The sequence below is a fragment of the Triturus cristatus genome, chromosome 4_1 (genome assembly GCF_964204655.1).
Source record: "Triturus cristatus chromosome 4_1, aTriCri1.1, whole genome shotgun sequence".
NCBI lineage: Eukaryota > Metazoa > Chordata > Amphibia > Caudata > Salamandridae > Triturus > Triturus cristatus.
This window is the reverse complement of record NC_140585.1, coordinates 279,761,780-279,776,297: the sequence shown is the minus strand read 5'-3', so window position 1 is coordinate 279,776,297 and position 14,518 is coordinate 279,761,780. Positions and strand designations below refer to the sequence as shown.

General features: G+C 47.4%; 1 protein-coding gene across 4 annotated transcripts in view; it reads right to left on the bottom strand.

The window, feature by feature from the left end:
* Nucleotides 1-2,085: 2,085 nt before the first annotated feature.
* The window catches only part of TBXAS1 (thromboxane A synthase 1), a 405,845-nt gene continuing 393,412 nt past the window's right edge, over nt 2,086-14,518 (bottom strand). For all 4 annotated transcript variants that reach the window (XM_085652048.1, XM_085652049.1, XM_085652050.1 and 1 more), the window contains one exon: nt 2,086-7,530. In XM_085652048.1, the coding sequence (XP_085508174.1) occupies nt 7,456-7,530 (75 nt within the window). In that variant the 3' untranslated portion in view covers nt 2,086-7,455. The remainder of the gene's footprint in view (nt 7,531-14,518) is intronic.

The window sequence follows — 14,518 nt, the reverse complement described above, 5'->3', positions numbered from 1 at the left end:
TGTAGCCATTGATTATTGGTGGTGTTCTTGCTATGACCTCACCCCACGCTGAGCATACAGGATAAGAATTGTATTAGGGAACATGACTCCTATGGCAAAGGTGAACACTCTTCCTTCAATGGTCACATGGGATTGGAAGCAATAGATCCTCTTCCTCGGTTAATTCATGCGTCTGAATATGGAGGGAATTGACCAGTCTGTGTGTTAAAGAGCGCAGTGGTGACTGTTCTGGGCTTTCATAGACAAAGACTTGGCTTTCCTTGCTAAGTGAACGTAAGAGGTTGTGCAGTGTCAGACTTGATATGTTTACATCTGAATGTATCTTTACCACACGTCATCAACTGAGGGAGGTAGCAGATGTCTGACTATCTACAAACACCTCAGCATTGCTTCTGATGAACAACACTGGTTCAGGAATGATGCTGAGATGAGAGCAGCGGCCTGCCGCTGTTCTATACCTTTGTGTGTTTGTAATTGGCTTACAAAAGCAGACATTTGTATTTGATATAAGGTCCAGATATCTGTAAATGGGCATCCCAAACGTTTCTCCCTTCATTCGTTTCTTGTTGTCTCTGAAGTCCGGAAAGGAAAGGACCCTTCTCTTCTGCATTCATTTCCAGACCTCCTGTCACAGAATATTCTAATGGGTCCTCAGACGCTGCTGTAAGGATGCTGGAGTAGAAGGTAACTTTCTAATGAATAATTGCATAATGGTATATACGTCCTTATTGCACTGACTTGTTGAATTGGAATATTTGTAGTCAGTAGAAAATGCATATACCTTCCACCTAACTCTGAAATGGAAGATGAGGAGGGGATTCACAGGACACTGGGGTGAGGGAAGGATCGAATAGCTATTTTAGAAGAAGGACTCGGGGAGATTTCACATCTTCGTGCTCACGGGAGCCTTCTATAGGAGGGTTGTTAGTTTCGTGGTAAACTGGAGAGCCAAAGAGGTTATGGCTACCAAGGTGCTGAACAGGCTGCTGAAACTCTGATGTGGTCTGTTTAGAGAGAAGGTTCACATTGACCTCATTGTGTTTGTCTCTGTGATTGTGTTTAGCATTGTGCCTCCTTGCATGTAGCGTGTACCACCATTATACAAAACGATGCACTTGTGCACAGGATCCTGACACTCAGAGCCCTGCACGCTTTCCTTCAGTCCCTTCAAAACTCACAAGCCAGAACCCATTATCCAGTCCACCAGTAGCAATTGGAAAGAGTCGTGGCTTCTGTGCTTGTCTTTTGAAAACAATGTAGAATACGGCTCCATCCTGTCCAAGCGTTGCGCTCATTATTGGCCCAATTGCTGTTGTATTTGCTCATCTTTATTTCAACTGACGCTGTCGATGACAGCCCCCCAAATGCTAAAATGTCCCTCTTTCTTTGCATACTTTAGTGAGCACTGAAGGTGACAATCCCCAGCCCCTTCCCCCTCCCCCCCCCCCACACCACCCCTCCTCCCCCCAGGGTAAAACCTACTGCTTTCTTTGCATACTCACAGGCCTCGTATTGTACGATGATTAAATTACAGACGCACTCGGCTGGAGAGCTCTGGGGCAGGTGCTCCACTGTTGCCAGCAATGGTGCATAAGCTGCACAGGGAACCAGGCGAACAGACATCACAGGATCCAGGGAAGTATCTAAAGCTGAAATCAGGACAGATGTAGAACCTGTAGGAGCTCCATTAAAATAAAAGATGTGGGCGCGGATTCTTTCTCTGCGTAGACTCCCTGCATTACACAGTAGAAAGATATCGATACTACTTGGTCGAGAAAGGTTGAGAGTCCTACTCATCCCCAAAAGGAATATCAGCTCAGTAATACATATAAATATTCATTCAGATGCATGGTTACGTTGAATGTTCTTCTTCACAGTACCCCCATATCCCAGAAGCTGGCTTTCAATGTCATAGTCATGTGGCAAAGTTGAGGAACCAGGACATCTGGTGACTGCCTCTCTCTCAGTGCCAACCCAGGAAAAGAGCCACAGGTGTCCAAAGTACTGAAGGGCATTCCAGCCCTTAAAGGAACGCGAGAGGGGCCGTTCGGTTTGACAGCACCGGAAGGGAATGAGTACATCCACTTTGCCAGGTTATTCCAACATTTATTTTTTGATGATATATTGACACTGAAGCTTTCACCTTCAGCCTATGAGCCACTGGCTAGTACTGGGTTTTATTGCTGTAATATGAGTTTAGAGTACTTGACTTTCAGGGTGCAGGAGGTGTAATTATCTTTGTGCAGGTGATTCACTTTTGTCAGAGTTGTTAGATGAATCCGCTGAGGTAAGACACATATATGCAGACAGACCTCACAGGAGAGTGGCCCTGGTTCCGTGGAGGAAATGGCATTGTCTGGTTCTGCGTCATCATATAGGGAGGGGACATGTTTGAGTGTAAGAAGGTTCCTGTGAGCGTCGCCTAGGCCATGTGCAGGCATGCAAGTGCTTGCAGCAGCCCTGAAGCGGTTCCTCTGGCGGAGAGTTGCTCTGCACGTGCTACAGAATGTCGAGATGAGAGTTTGGAAGAAGGCGTACTTTGCTGCACAGGATCAAAGATACGGTTAGATCAAGGGCAGAATTTCAGGACTGTAATCTCTTTCTTGGCCTGCCATACAAGGACGCCGCCATTTTTCTGTGACAGGGCGTGGTTATGGCTATATTAATTCCTAACCAAGATGGTAGTTTTCCCAGTTTGTGCTGCCAGATCTGTCCTGTCCAAGATAGTTTTCAATAATCTTCCAAGTATACAGGTGAGGGTACATGGTTACAGATAGAGGGGTTAGAGGATTAAGGGTACATTATTCATGTGTATACAAGTATGTACCTACATAAACTTGCCTGCTATCCCATGTCTCCTATTGTAATGACACCATACATGTGGTAACTTCAGATAGAGTTCCCTCGATGCATTTATTGATTTAGAAAGTAATTGCGATCAATGTAGTGGCATACCGACGTGGGACATCCTTTCAGAAACAGAGCGAGGGAGGTCCCCGTGCTCCTGTGGCATCTGGATCGTGGGCATTTAATGCCTCAAATATTTTTGCTTGAAAGCCTCGCCCACCTGCCAAAATGTAAGTCCGGTATTCGAGACTACATTTATGTCTCATTCCTGCCAACCCTTTTCCTGCAGCAAGTGCAGTCTTTAAGGACCTGGACATGCTAATGTGTAAGGGTTGCATGCTTGCAATATCAATAGAGGACACATGGTGGCACTAGAATTTCATGCATATGCCGTTTATGACCTTACCGAGCCACATCACTGCTGGCATAACGGCACGTGAATGGCATGTATATTTGTTTTACTGGGCTTTTTTAAAGCACGAACGTGGTGGCATGATGGAAAGTGAATAGCATGGTTTTTGTTTTTTTTTGCATTTTTTTTTAGCACGAAATAGCCCAATGGCTTACAGCGCTTTACAAGGCAATGGACGTTCTTAAGGAATGACGCTCATTAGAAACAGGAAGCATATGATCAGTCAGTACAGTCAGTCGACACAATGGAGATTAGATAATGTAGCTTCAAACGGTCACTAACCAAAATGTCTTTGGAATGGGGATTTCGAGTTCCTTTTGTAAAGGTAACAAGACATGAGTTCAGTCGTAGAGAAGGCGGGTGACACAAGGGCAACGCAATCCTTAAATCTTTTCCAAGCCATTGCGTGCCCCTGCGTTGCTTGGTAAATCTGGAGTAACCCAAGCTAAAGCAAGTCGCTGCCGTGCCTTACTCTGTGCCAGGAGGGTGTTACATGGGTGAAGAGGGGTGTTCCCTCGCATCCACCCATGTGTTTGGCGCATTCCCAGATTTGCCAAGACGGGTAAACTTGGGAACGCGTGATAAAAGCTAAGCCTTCCAGAGAGAGGCATAACAAGGAGAAACATCTTTATCTCTACTTGCTTTTTCCCTTTCTAAGAAAGAGGAAAACCCATCTAAGGATTGTTTTTGTGCAGAAAAGTGTCTCTTCCTGCACAAATACAACCCTGCCTGTAACACAGGCACCCTTGCACCATGGCGCAATAGTGCCTGCGTTGGTGCCAGGCCGCACTGTCTGCGCCAGCGCAGAGGGAGAGCAGGAATGCACCATATGTTAGTAAATATGACGCATTCCCACTCTCTCCATTGGACACAGCTCAGGAAGTTGTCTCGCTGCTTTCCTGTCTGCCAAATAATGTTGAATCTGGCCTGCACTTTTTAATTTTGTTAAAAAGAGATGTTGCCAAGCTGAAAGATGTTGGGAAATCTTTAGGTAAATCTGTGTGTCAGCCGCATATTGGTGATAATATATACCAGAGGTTTTTAAGGCTCTCTCCGCGAGGGGGCAGAGGAGGGGTATGAAGAGTAGAGGGCAGAACGGAGCCCTGAGGAACTGCTTGTGGTAGGCGTACCTTGCTAGAAACTGAGCTTGAGAGTGGTTAGATAGATAACACAACATAACGTGCATTTGACAAGTACACGTTCACCCAATGGTATCTTGCCGCTGAATAACAGATGTTTATTGTTACCCAACTCAATGGTACTCATTTTATCGACCTCAGAAGAATGAAAGGCTGAGTTGACCCACCGGGATTTGGACCTGTGACCATGAGGTTGAACACAGATAGAAAGTGAACCAGAGATTTATGCTTGAGTGTGTCAAACTCTGTCGAAAGGTCTAGAAGAACAAGTAGGTGGGAATTATCCAACTCGTGGAAGTGGGGTGCATCCTTAACTACTTGAAGAAGGGCAGTCCTATATGAATGCTGACTGGACATCTTTGAGAAGGTTCTGCGCCTGGAAATAAAGAGCGAGGGCTGGGATGATGCAACGCTTTCAGTCACCTTGCCTAGAAATGGGAGGGTAGAGACCGGCTGGAAATAATGTAGGTTGCTGGCATCAGCTGGTTATTTTTTCAAGAGGGGGAATCTCTGCCGATATTCAGACAGTCGGGGAAAGTAGCTTGCATACGTGATGAGGTCACCAAAGTGACCTCATAGGGTAGCAGATGTTTGGTAAGCTCCTTGCTGATGATTCAAGATACAGTGCTGTTGAAGTAATTCGATGGTTTAACCATGAATGTAGTTTTAAGGCGTTCTGTTGCCAGAATTACTTCAAAATAAGGCCAGGTCTACCGCGCCTTGCACATTGTCCTGTGGTCATCAGGGTTGATAGACTTTGGGGGGGCGGGGGGAGAAACTCATTGAATTTAACTTTCTGGGCACATTCTGTTCACTTGGCTTCCATAGTATTTATTCTATCAGGTTATCACACTCTTAAATCACTTTGAAAAGTGGTTTTAGGGGATTTTTTGTAGGGATTCAGAGCCATTTCATGCACTTACTTCTGAAGATATGAGCTTTGCAGCTTCTAATGATGGCCCTAAAATGAGTCAGATTAAACAGCAAGTTTGACTGTCTCCAGGGCAGTGCTTAATTTGAGCCGATGGTTTCCGGTGCCCGGCACTGGCACTTTATCGTCAACAGCGGCGCTTATAGCACAAACTCGATCCAAAGGTATTGGCGCACTTTTCATGAGCACCAGTTAAAAACACATTCATTGTTTGTAGGGACGAGGAGATTAAGTGATTTACCCAGAATCCCAGGATGTTGAGCCTACGCTGAGACTCGACCTGGTTCCCCAGCTCCAAAGTCTGCAGCTCTGGCCGTTACGCCACATCCTCTCCCCATTTGTTTGGTTTCACGGTTGGTAGTTCGTTTTGTTATAGGTGGCGTTAATAGGAGCATTGGGCTGGTGCAAGGTGCCTCCTTACGAGCGCCCAGGCACTCATTTTTTCACAAATTAACCACTGCAGCCGAGTCTCTGTTTTTTGGTTGGCCTGAGGTTTTCTGGTGGAGTACGGTAATCCTTAAAGGAATCTGAAGATGATCTGACCCCGCTATCGGAATGAGTTAATCTGCAGGCCGCAGGGTATCCTTTGAGATAATCAGGTCAAGGATGACTTCTTTACAGCGACTGGGGAAGAGACATCGTTTAGGAGATCATTGTTGATTAGGGAAAAAGGAGAACACGTTGACAGCATTGCCAGTGCCATTTCCCTAGTGCAAACTGAAGTCACCAAGGAAGATGCAGGGGTGGGCGTTGACGCCACCTCTGAGAGTAGATGTCCTGTGGGCAGAGATTTCCAGAGGCAGTGGAAGAACTATCATGAACAGTGGGACCATCTACGCCATATGGGACCCTGTATTCTATGGAACGTAGCCTCTGGTAATAGCCAGTGAAGGCAGGCCATAGCCAGATGCTAAAAATAAAACACTTTTCACTGTCACAGATATAAATGTGGCAGTATTGCAGCATCATGAAGGAATTGGCAGAGTGCAAAGAATTGCACAGATGTTTTAGATGTAGAAGCCGCAGCATTGTCATTACTAGATGGGACCTAAGATGGCTCTTGGGAGGGGTGCAGGGGCGTCACGGAGTGAGGCATAGATTTTGGAGTTCCTGTAATATCATACAGGGCAACTGGAAGTTGACATCCTATTGACATTCAGAGGCTAATAACATATTCACCTACTAGCTACACATGTGAATCTATCGAGCAATCAATACAAAAATGCAGCATACCCTTTTAGACCATTCGGAAGGTCAAATGTCCAGTCAGGAATTTAAATTATAATTATTGTGTCCAAATTACAAATGAATTATGAGAAAGCACTATGTGAGTCCTCTTTCAAGCATGAGAAATTCTTATGTCTACAGGAGTAGCTTTAACTAAAATGAAGCAGTTCTTTTGTAATCACCGATCATGTCCAGTCACCCATCAGACCCAGAGCATGGGATCTGCTCAAGGATAGAGAGGCAGTAGCCGGGCTGAAGCATCACGAAGAATGAAAGCGGTTCCCTTTTGGAAAGCAGTCTATGAATGCTCTCTTTAGAAGAACATTTGAAGTGCTCCTAAGAGGAAAGAGACAGCAGTGCACTTTAAAAAGCATTGGTGTGGTCCAGATGGCAGAGTCCTGCGCTCCAGCTCCAAGCAGCTCATGTGTTCACTTGATGGCTGTTGTTGCAGCTCTTAGTCTTTTCTGGCTGGCGACGCAAGTGCGTGGAAGACACTTGCGTGCACTGTAGGCTCTTACCAGGACAGCTCACCTAGGTGCTGATCCAATACTCTACTGAAGAAAACTCAGTTCACCTGCTTCCTGAATGAGGCAGCGGGAGGGATGTCCACAGGGACCGTCCTTAATCCAAGAGACAACCGTCGCCTGTTAGCATTGAAAGTCCTGGAGCAATGATATCATATGGCCACAGGCAATATCCATGGTAGGATGCTGGAGTGTAGCCGGGTTCAATGACCTAAGCAGCAGATTTTACTTGTACCTGGTAAAAGAGAGATTCATAGTGTCTTCAGAGCAATGCAGAGCAAGTGAGACCACCCTGCAATGAGAGGCCGCCAGCGTACATCACGAAGGAAACCCACGACTGGTCCTGGTCAGACATGCAAGCGTGGATGTCCATTACTACCGTGGCACTACTTTCAGGTGGATTCCATCCTTAGGGCCCACAATCGCTGAACTGTTCACCTGGAGAGGAACCTGGTTGGGGAGAAAAATACAATTACTGTGTGCTGAGGTAAAGCAAATGACCTCATTGCATTTGTGTCTGAAATATACAACCAATAAATGAATTCAGGGTAACTGTGGAATTACACGTATTATTTCTGTTGATTAATAAAGGATATTTTATTCCATTCTTTAACTTTTCTACTTGTTCAGCATACATCTACCACATCGCTGCACTCGCGCTGATACTAGCACAGAGTATTTTAATGTTGCCTGGTTTTTGTATTTAGGTTCGTTTTTCTGTTTGATTTTACCCTGCTTTTAGCCTGCTTGCCTGTAGCCTGCGCCCCTCTCTCCCCTTACCTGCATTTAAAAAAACGGCATTTTCTGCCTGCCAAGCACCACCATTTCGGTGGGTCCGGGTCCTGGGGGTCATTTTGGGCGCCATCTTTGTTTGGGACACCTCAGCCAGCGGCGGCCGCCATCTTGGAGCGGACTCGCACGCTCAGGGCTGATTGGAGAGCCTATTTACAGTCGCTCCCTCACGCGCAGCGTGACGCGCAGGTGGGCGCCTTCGCGTAGCCTGAGTCGTGCCGGAGTCCTGCCCGTCAGCGTCCCGGAGGCGACGGGGCGGCGGGGGAAGCTGGTCCGGTGACACACTGGCTGAGATGATCTGTTATACCTCTGTGATGTTGCGGGATTTGCGGGGCCTCTCTAGCTCCTGCCGTTCCGTTTTCCCGGGGCGATTTAAGGGTAAACGCCGTTGTCCGTGTTGTGGCTGGACGCCTTTCTGGACCCATGTTAATGTTCCTCGCCCTGCAACGGCTGGCGCACAGCATCTTTGTTTGCTGCTGAATACAAGGTCGGTAGGCTGCCATGCCCTGCATATCTACGATCTCCTTGTTAGGGAAAATCCCCTTTGCCTGCTACTTACCGAAACCTGGTTGGGAGAGGCTTCCAATCCGGATGTCTTCTCAGCCATTCCTCCGGCGTACAATATCTTCCGGCAGGATAGAGTGAAGGGTAGAGGCGGGGGAGTGGCGGTAGTGGTGAAAAAGAGCGTTTCCTGCTCAGTTCTTCCTCTTAATTCCATCGGGAGCGCTGAGTCGCTCGCCTTCACGCTCAGACTGTCCCCGGGCCAGGCCCTGAAGGGGTTGTTGGTCTACAGGCCACCAGGCCCTTTGGGTTCCTTCCTGGAAGATCTGCAGACAGCTGTCTCTGAGTTGGTGCTGACCTCACAGCACTGCGTCATGACTGGTGATTTCAACCTCCACCTTGACGTAGCGGATGACTCGGATGCGGTCAAACTGTTGGATATTACATCTCCACTGGGATTGTTACCGTTCGTGTCGGGGCCAACCCATGAGAAGGGGCATACCCTGGATCAGGTGTTTTCATCTGTCCCTCTTACGGAGGTTGACACCCTGCCGGTGCTCTGGTCCGATCACAGGCTGATCAGATTTTCGGTGCTGGAGAGTGCGCGGCCGGATAACAGTGCCTCAGTCTTGTCTAGACCGACCTCGAGAGCGCTGCACAGAGTGACACCTGACATGCTGGAACAGGCGCTTCTGGATCACCCATGCCATCTTTCGGGCGATCTGGATAGCGACACTGAGGCTCTGCAGCGGTGGCTCATTGATAGGCTGGACGATCTGGCCCCCAAGGTAGCCCTCCGATCCACGGTGGCACGGCAATCTGCACCATGGTTTACGGAGGCTCTTCGTGTGGCTCGCAGCCAATGTAAGGTGGGCCTGGCGACGTTTGTATGATGGGGAGGCTAAACTCGCCTACAAGGCGGTGGTGAAGGCCTACCATCGGGACATTCTGGGAGCTAAGAGGGACTATTTGGCTAGGAGGATCGAGGCATCCGCGAACTCCTGTAAGGAGATCTTCACCATTGTGAAGGAGTTCACGACCCCTAGTTCCCAATCGCCCCCTCTAGTTTCTTCAGATACGTGGGCAGGTGATCTGGCCGGCTTCTTCACTAATAAGATCAAGGCGATTCAGGCCTCCTTTGTGGAAGGACCGGAGGATGGAAGCGGTGTCTCCGGGGCTGGGTGCGGATTTCCGCACACACCGACGGCGGTGCTGTCTGATTTTCCTGCTGTTTCCAGCGATGTGTCCAGGCAGCTGTTGGCCAATTTGAAATCTGGCTCGCCACTTGACCCCTGCCCCGCCAAATTTTTGGCTGGGATGGCGGAGGTGGTGAATCCGCTGGTTAATCCCATCCTCAACGCCTCGCTGAGGGAGGGGAGGGTCCCCAGCTCTTGGAAGAGAGCGATGGTGATCCCCCTCCTAAAGAAACCGGGTCTCGACGTCGAGGTTCTGGCCAACTATAGGCCAATTTCACTTCTTCCGGCCCTCACGAAGATCACGGAAAAACACGTCCACGGTGTCCTGTCGCGCTTTCTGGAAGCTAACAATCTGCTCCATCCATCTCAATCCGGTTTCCGTCCTAATTTTAGAACGGAAACGGCATTGCTAGAGGTCACTGAGATCATCAGGGAGACTCTTGATGTCGGCGGGAGGGCGATGCTGGTCATGTTAGATCTATCGGCGGCCTTCGACACCGTCCCCCACAGGGCGCTCTTAGAGAGGCTTTATGACATCGGCCTTAGGGGGACGGCGCTCAGGTGGTTTACATCCTTCCTTGAAGGCCGCCGCCAGACGGTCTGGGTTTCCCAGAGCTCTGCCGAGATGCCGCCATTGGGAGTTGGGGTTCCACAGGGATCTGTGTTGAGCCCCACGTTGTTTAACATCTTTATGTCCCCTTTGGCGGCCTTGGTGGAAGCATATGGGGCCCAGATCATCTCTTACGCCGACGACACGCAACTCGTCTTCACATGCGGGAAAGACCAGGAGTTTGATGGAGGGAGAATTCGGGACTGTCTTACATTGGTCTTTGACTGGTTCCAACGGAGCAGTCTAAGGGCCAACTCGAGCAAGTCCGAGGTTCTGTTTTTTGGTTGCGGTGTCGATCCGGAGTGGCAGCATTGGTGGCCGTCCGACATGAGCCCTCCTGCACAGTCTTCCTTGGTGGCTAAAAACCTGGGTGTCAAGCTGGACAACCAGCTATCGCTGCGAACACACATTCTGGGTCTGGCTGGCACCTGTTATGGAATTTTGAAAATGCTCCGTAAATTCCTGCCCCTGCTGTCTGAGGAGCACAGGCGTATTACTGTGCAGGCTCTCGTCGGTTCGAGGCTTGATTATGCTAATGCCCTCTTCCTTGGCCTCCCTGATTACCTAGTTCAGCGCCTACAGGTGGTACAGAACTCTGCCGCCCGGGCTATCTTTGGCCTGCGTAGACGAGCCCGAGCTTCCGGGCTGCTTCAGGCGCTACATTGGCTGCCTGTCCGGAAGCGGATCCAGTTTAAATCCCTGACTCTGATGCACAAAGCCCTGTTTGGATCAGGGGCTGGATACCTGCGGCGGAGACTAGCCTTCTATCGACCAGTCCGCGCCTTGCGCTCGGAATCCCTTTACAAAGCGGTGGTCCCTCGGGTGAGGAAGGCCCGCACGGGAGGGCGCTCTTTCAGCTGCAAAGCCCCACAGCTGTGGAACTCGCTTCCTCTTTCGCTGCGCAGCACTGTCAATTTGTTCCAGTTCAGGAAGAGCCTGAAGACCTGGCTTTTTAATCTTTAGGCTGTTCTTATTGCTTCAGTTTCAGTTCTTTTTCTCATTCTTTTGCTGTGTTGTGTTATTTTTATTCTGAGATGCAGGTGGAAAGCGCCGGGACACTCTTTTCGAGTAGCCGTGCGCTATAAAAGAACGCTGTAACATAACATAACAGTCATCCTGCAATACGACCCCACAGTGGTCTCATCAGCTCACTGACCCTTGAACTGCTAGAGAATAGATGGATGCCCTCTCGTGCCCTGTGCAGTACCTTACACGTGTACCGGCACCTCAGTCCTCCTCATACAAGCCTTCTGAAAAGGTCTAAGCCAAGGACTTCTTTCTACACTGGCCACTGGTGCATTAAGTGACCCTTTCCCCCTTCCACGGGTCTGTCCGGGGGTGGGGGGGGCAAGGTGGAGGGGCGGAGATCTCTGACTACACCACCTCTATACGGTGGAGAGTCGTCAGTGACCTTTTTCATGACCTATTTGCTTGCATCTATATTATGGCACAGAGGCAATGCACATGAGGCCACATGTGATCCGGTACGATCAGTATTGCAGGAAGGGCATGCACGCAACTCCAAACCCCGCTACTAGCTTTAAGCGTGCAGACTCAGGACACCTCCTACGATGATCCTTCTGACAATTTCCATGGTCAAGTCTCACCCAGAGGGACGATCAAACAAGCTCTACTCTTTCAAGCTGCATCTGCCATGATTATGAACTCCGCCCTCTTCACGCTAATCATCCGTATTCAACGATTCCTGCAGGCGTTTCAGTAAGAAAGAGATGGCTGATTAGGATCTGGTGGAAAAGTAGGTGCAAATACAGAGGTCATCCATGTAGTAAATGCTCTGAAGACCATTGGCCACATGTATCAAATAAGCATGCATTTTGTAATTAACAAAAAGCGAGTTTTACCAAATCGCTATTTGGTAATCGCAAAATGCTATGTATGTAAGGAATCGCCAAAGATTTAGCGATTCCTTAATATTACCTAATAGCGATTCGGTAAATCGCTATTAGGTGATATTACTCCATTCGTTCCTGTGGGCTGAAAGGCCCATAGGTGCGAATGATTTTGCGTTAGCTAATTTGCCATTACCTAATTGGTCATTTGCAAATTAGTTCATGCAAAGCCAAGGGTGCCCGGGAGCCTAAGCCCCCCTGAAGCAAACCAAAACACATTCATGTGTACATGTAAAGAGCACACATGCCCTAAAGGCATGTGTGCGTTACATGGCACTTTAAAAAATGCAGTTTTGTGCATTTTTCAAAAGTTTGCTCATTGTTAGCATCGACTTGAAGTAGATGGTAATTGCATTTTCCTAAATGCACAGTTTGCATTTGAAAAATGCTTCATACATGTGCTTACAGAATCGCAAAGTGCGACTCCCTATTTGCATTTGCAATTTTAGGTAATCGCAAAAAATTGCGATTACCTAAATTTGCAACTGCAAATCATTCATACATCATAAAAGGCTATTTTGCATTAGCAAATTGCCGAATTTTGTGATTCGCAACACTTGCATATGCAACATTGTTTCATACATGTGGCCCAATGTCTGCTGTTATCTCCCAGTAGCCTAACAAACGGTGAACAGTAGATGTGTCAGCAAATCAAAATGTATGTGATGGTCAATTAATCTCTTTTACAAATTTTTAGGAAGCAAGTTTAAGATTGAATGTGGGAACACTCCCTTGGAAATCAAGGAGCACAAAAGTTACTTCATTTTCATTGTATTCAGTGCTCTTATGCAAAATGACTTCTTGGGGCTGTAACGTGCATACTACATAAAAATGACTGAAAATCACTAAACCTGTTTATCATCCTACCCATAGTCTTCAGAGACAAGGATTACGTGGGCAATCCCAGATTACAGAGAGAACACTGGATCCAAGGACTACACAGAGTCTGCTAGGACATGTTTGAATGATTTCAATTAGGTGTTTTATAAAACATCTAAATAGGTGCATGATCTGAGATCCAAAAAGTATGGAAGACAGGGTCTGGAACATAGAAAGGTGGGAAATATCAAGCTTGTGGTGTAGAAATGTAGCTGTGCAAGGCTTGAAAACTGAAGGCCAAAGGACACAATGCAAGACATAGAAATTGACCCTCAGACACAATATCCTAAAAAGCTAGCGACAGGTGGCTGGGTACAGGATTTGGTATCTCGGGAGCCAAGATGGCTTCCAGGATATACGTAGGCTATGGAAACGGGACCAAGGTTGTCCTAAGTTAGAATATACAGGTTATAACATAAAAAAATGCAGACAACACTGGGCAACATTTGGCCTCGCACACACAAATGTGGGTGCAAAAATGTGTCAGGAGTGTGCATTAAGAAAGAAGGGCATTTATGATGTTGTTATAGCTAGAAGCAATGTATGCATTCCGTTAGGAAGGAAGGTGGGTACACAGAAATGTAGTAATGCCAGACTCGGGATGGAGAAACCAGAGATGCAGAGCTTGTGATAGATTTATGCTGAGAGGTTATGGCCTGGGGCGCAGAATGGTCAAATGTAGAGTATGATGTATTGAAATGCTTGCAGGGGCTGTGATGGGTAATAAGGTAATGTGTACAGAACATAGAATATAGCAACATGAGGGATGTGTTGTTGGTGCTTAAGAAAAGGAGGCGGGCCTGCAGCATGGAATGTTAGGAGACAGAGAGCTTGGAGCAGTGACAAGAAAGATGCTGTACATGGAAAGACACAGGACAGTGCACTAGAAACAATAGGAAGGGCTTGGGTAAGAGGCAGCCAATGAATACAGAAAAGGGGGAAATGCAAGCCTGTCAATGAAGAGAATACATGAAATGGGATACGGGTAGTGACATATATTCTAGTTGTATTCCACTGCGACAGTACCGCTGGGTCCCCTTAAACGTATGTACAGTCCCAAATTCCGATAAAGACAACCCCCTTGCTGCATCTGGCAGTCATAATGGCCCTGGCAGACTGCAAAACTCATCTGCATGCTGTAGATTTTGGCAACAGAGAGTCTACAGTTTAGCTGAAAAAAATCAGAATGTGTCTTTCAATGATCAGAATCTCCTTCCAGAGAGTCGTAGACGAGAGGCTATGCCCAAGGGGTGCAAAATCCTTTATCCTAGATAAATGCTTCTAGGAAATTGATTATAGTGGAGAAAATGTGATGAAAATCATGGTAGGAATACGATATTTTAGAATGTACAGTAGACTGGAACACTTTGGAGTTTCTTCGAACGTTTCCCTCTACCAAACATTGAAACTAACAGAGAGTGTACATACAGTGCCTTTGGAATGGAAAGGTAGCGAACACAGAACATGGTAATACAGAATCGCCAAATGTACTGTTAAAAAAGTTGCATATCTGAAGGAATGATTCAAATCGTTAGATTAGCTTCTGTCAA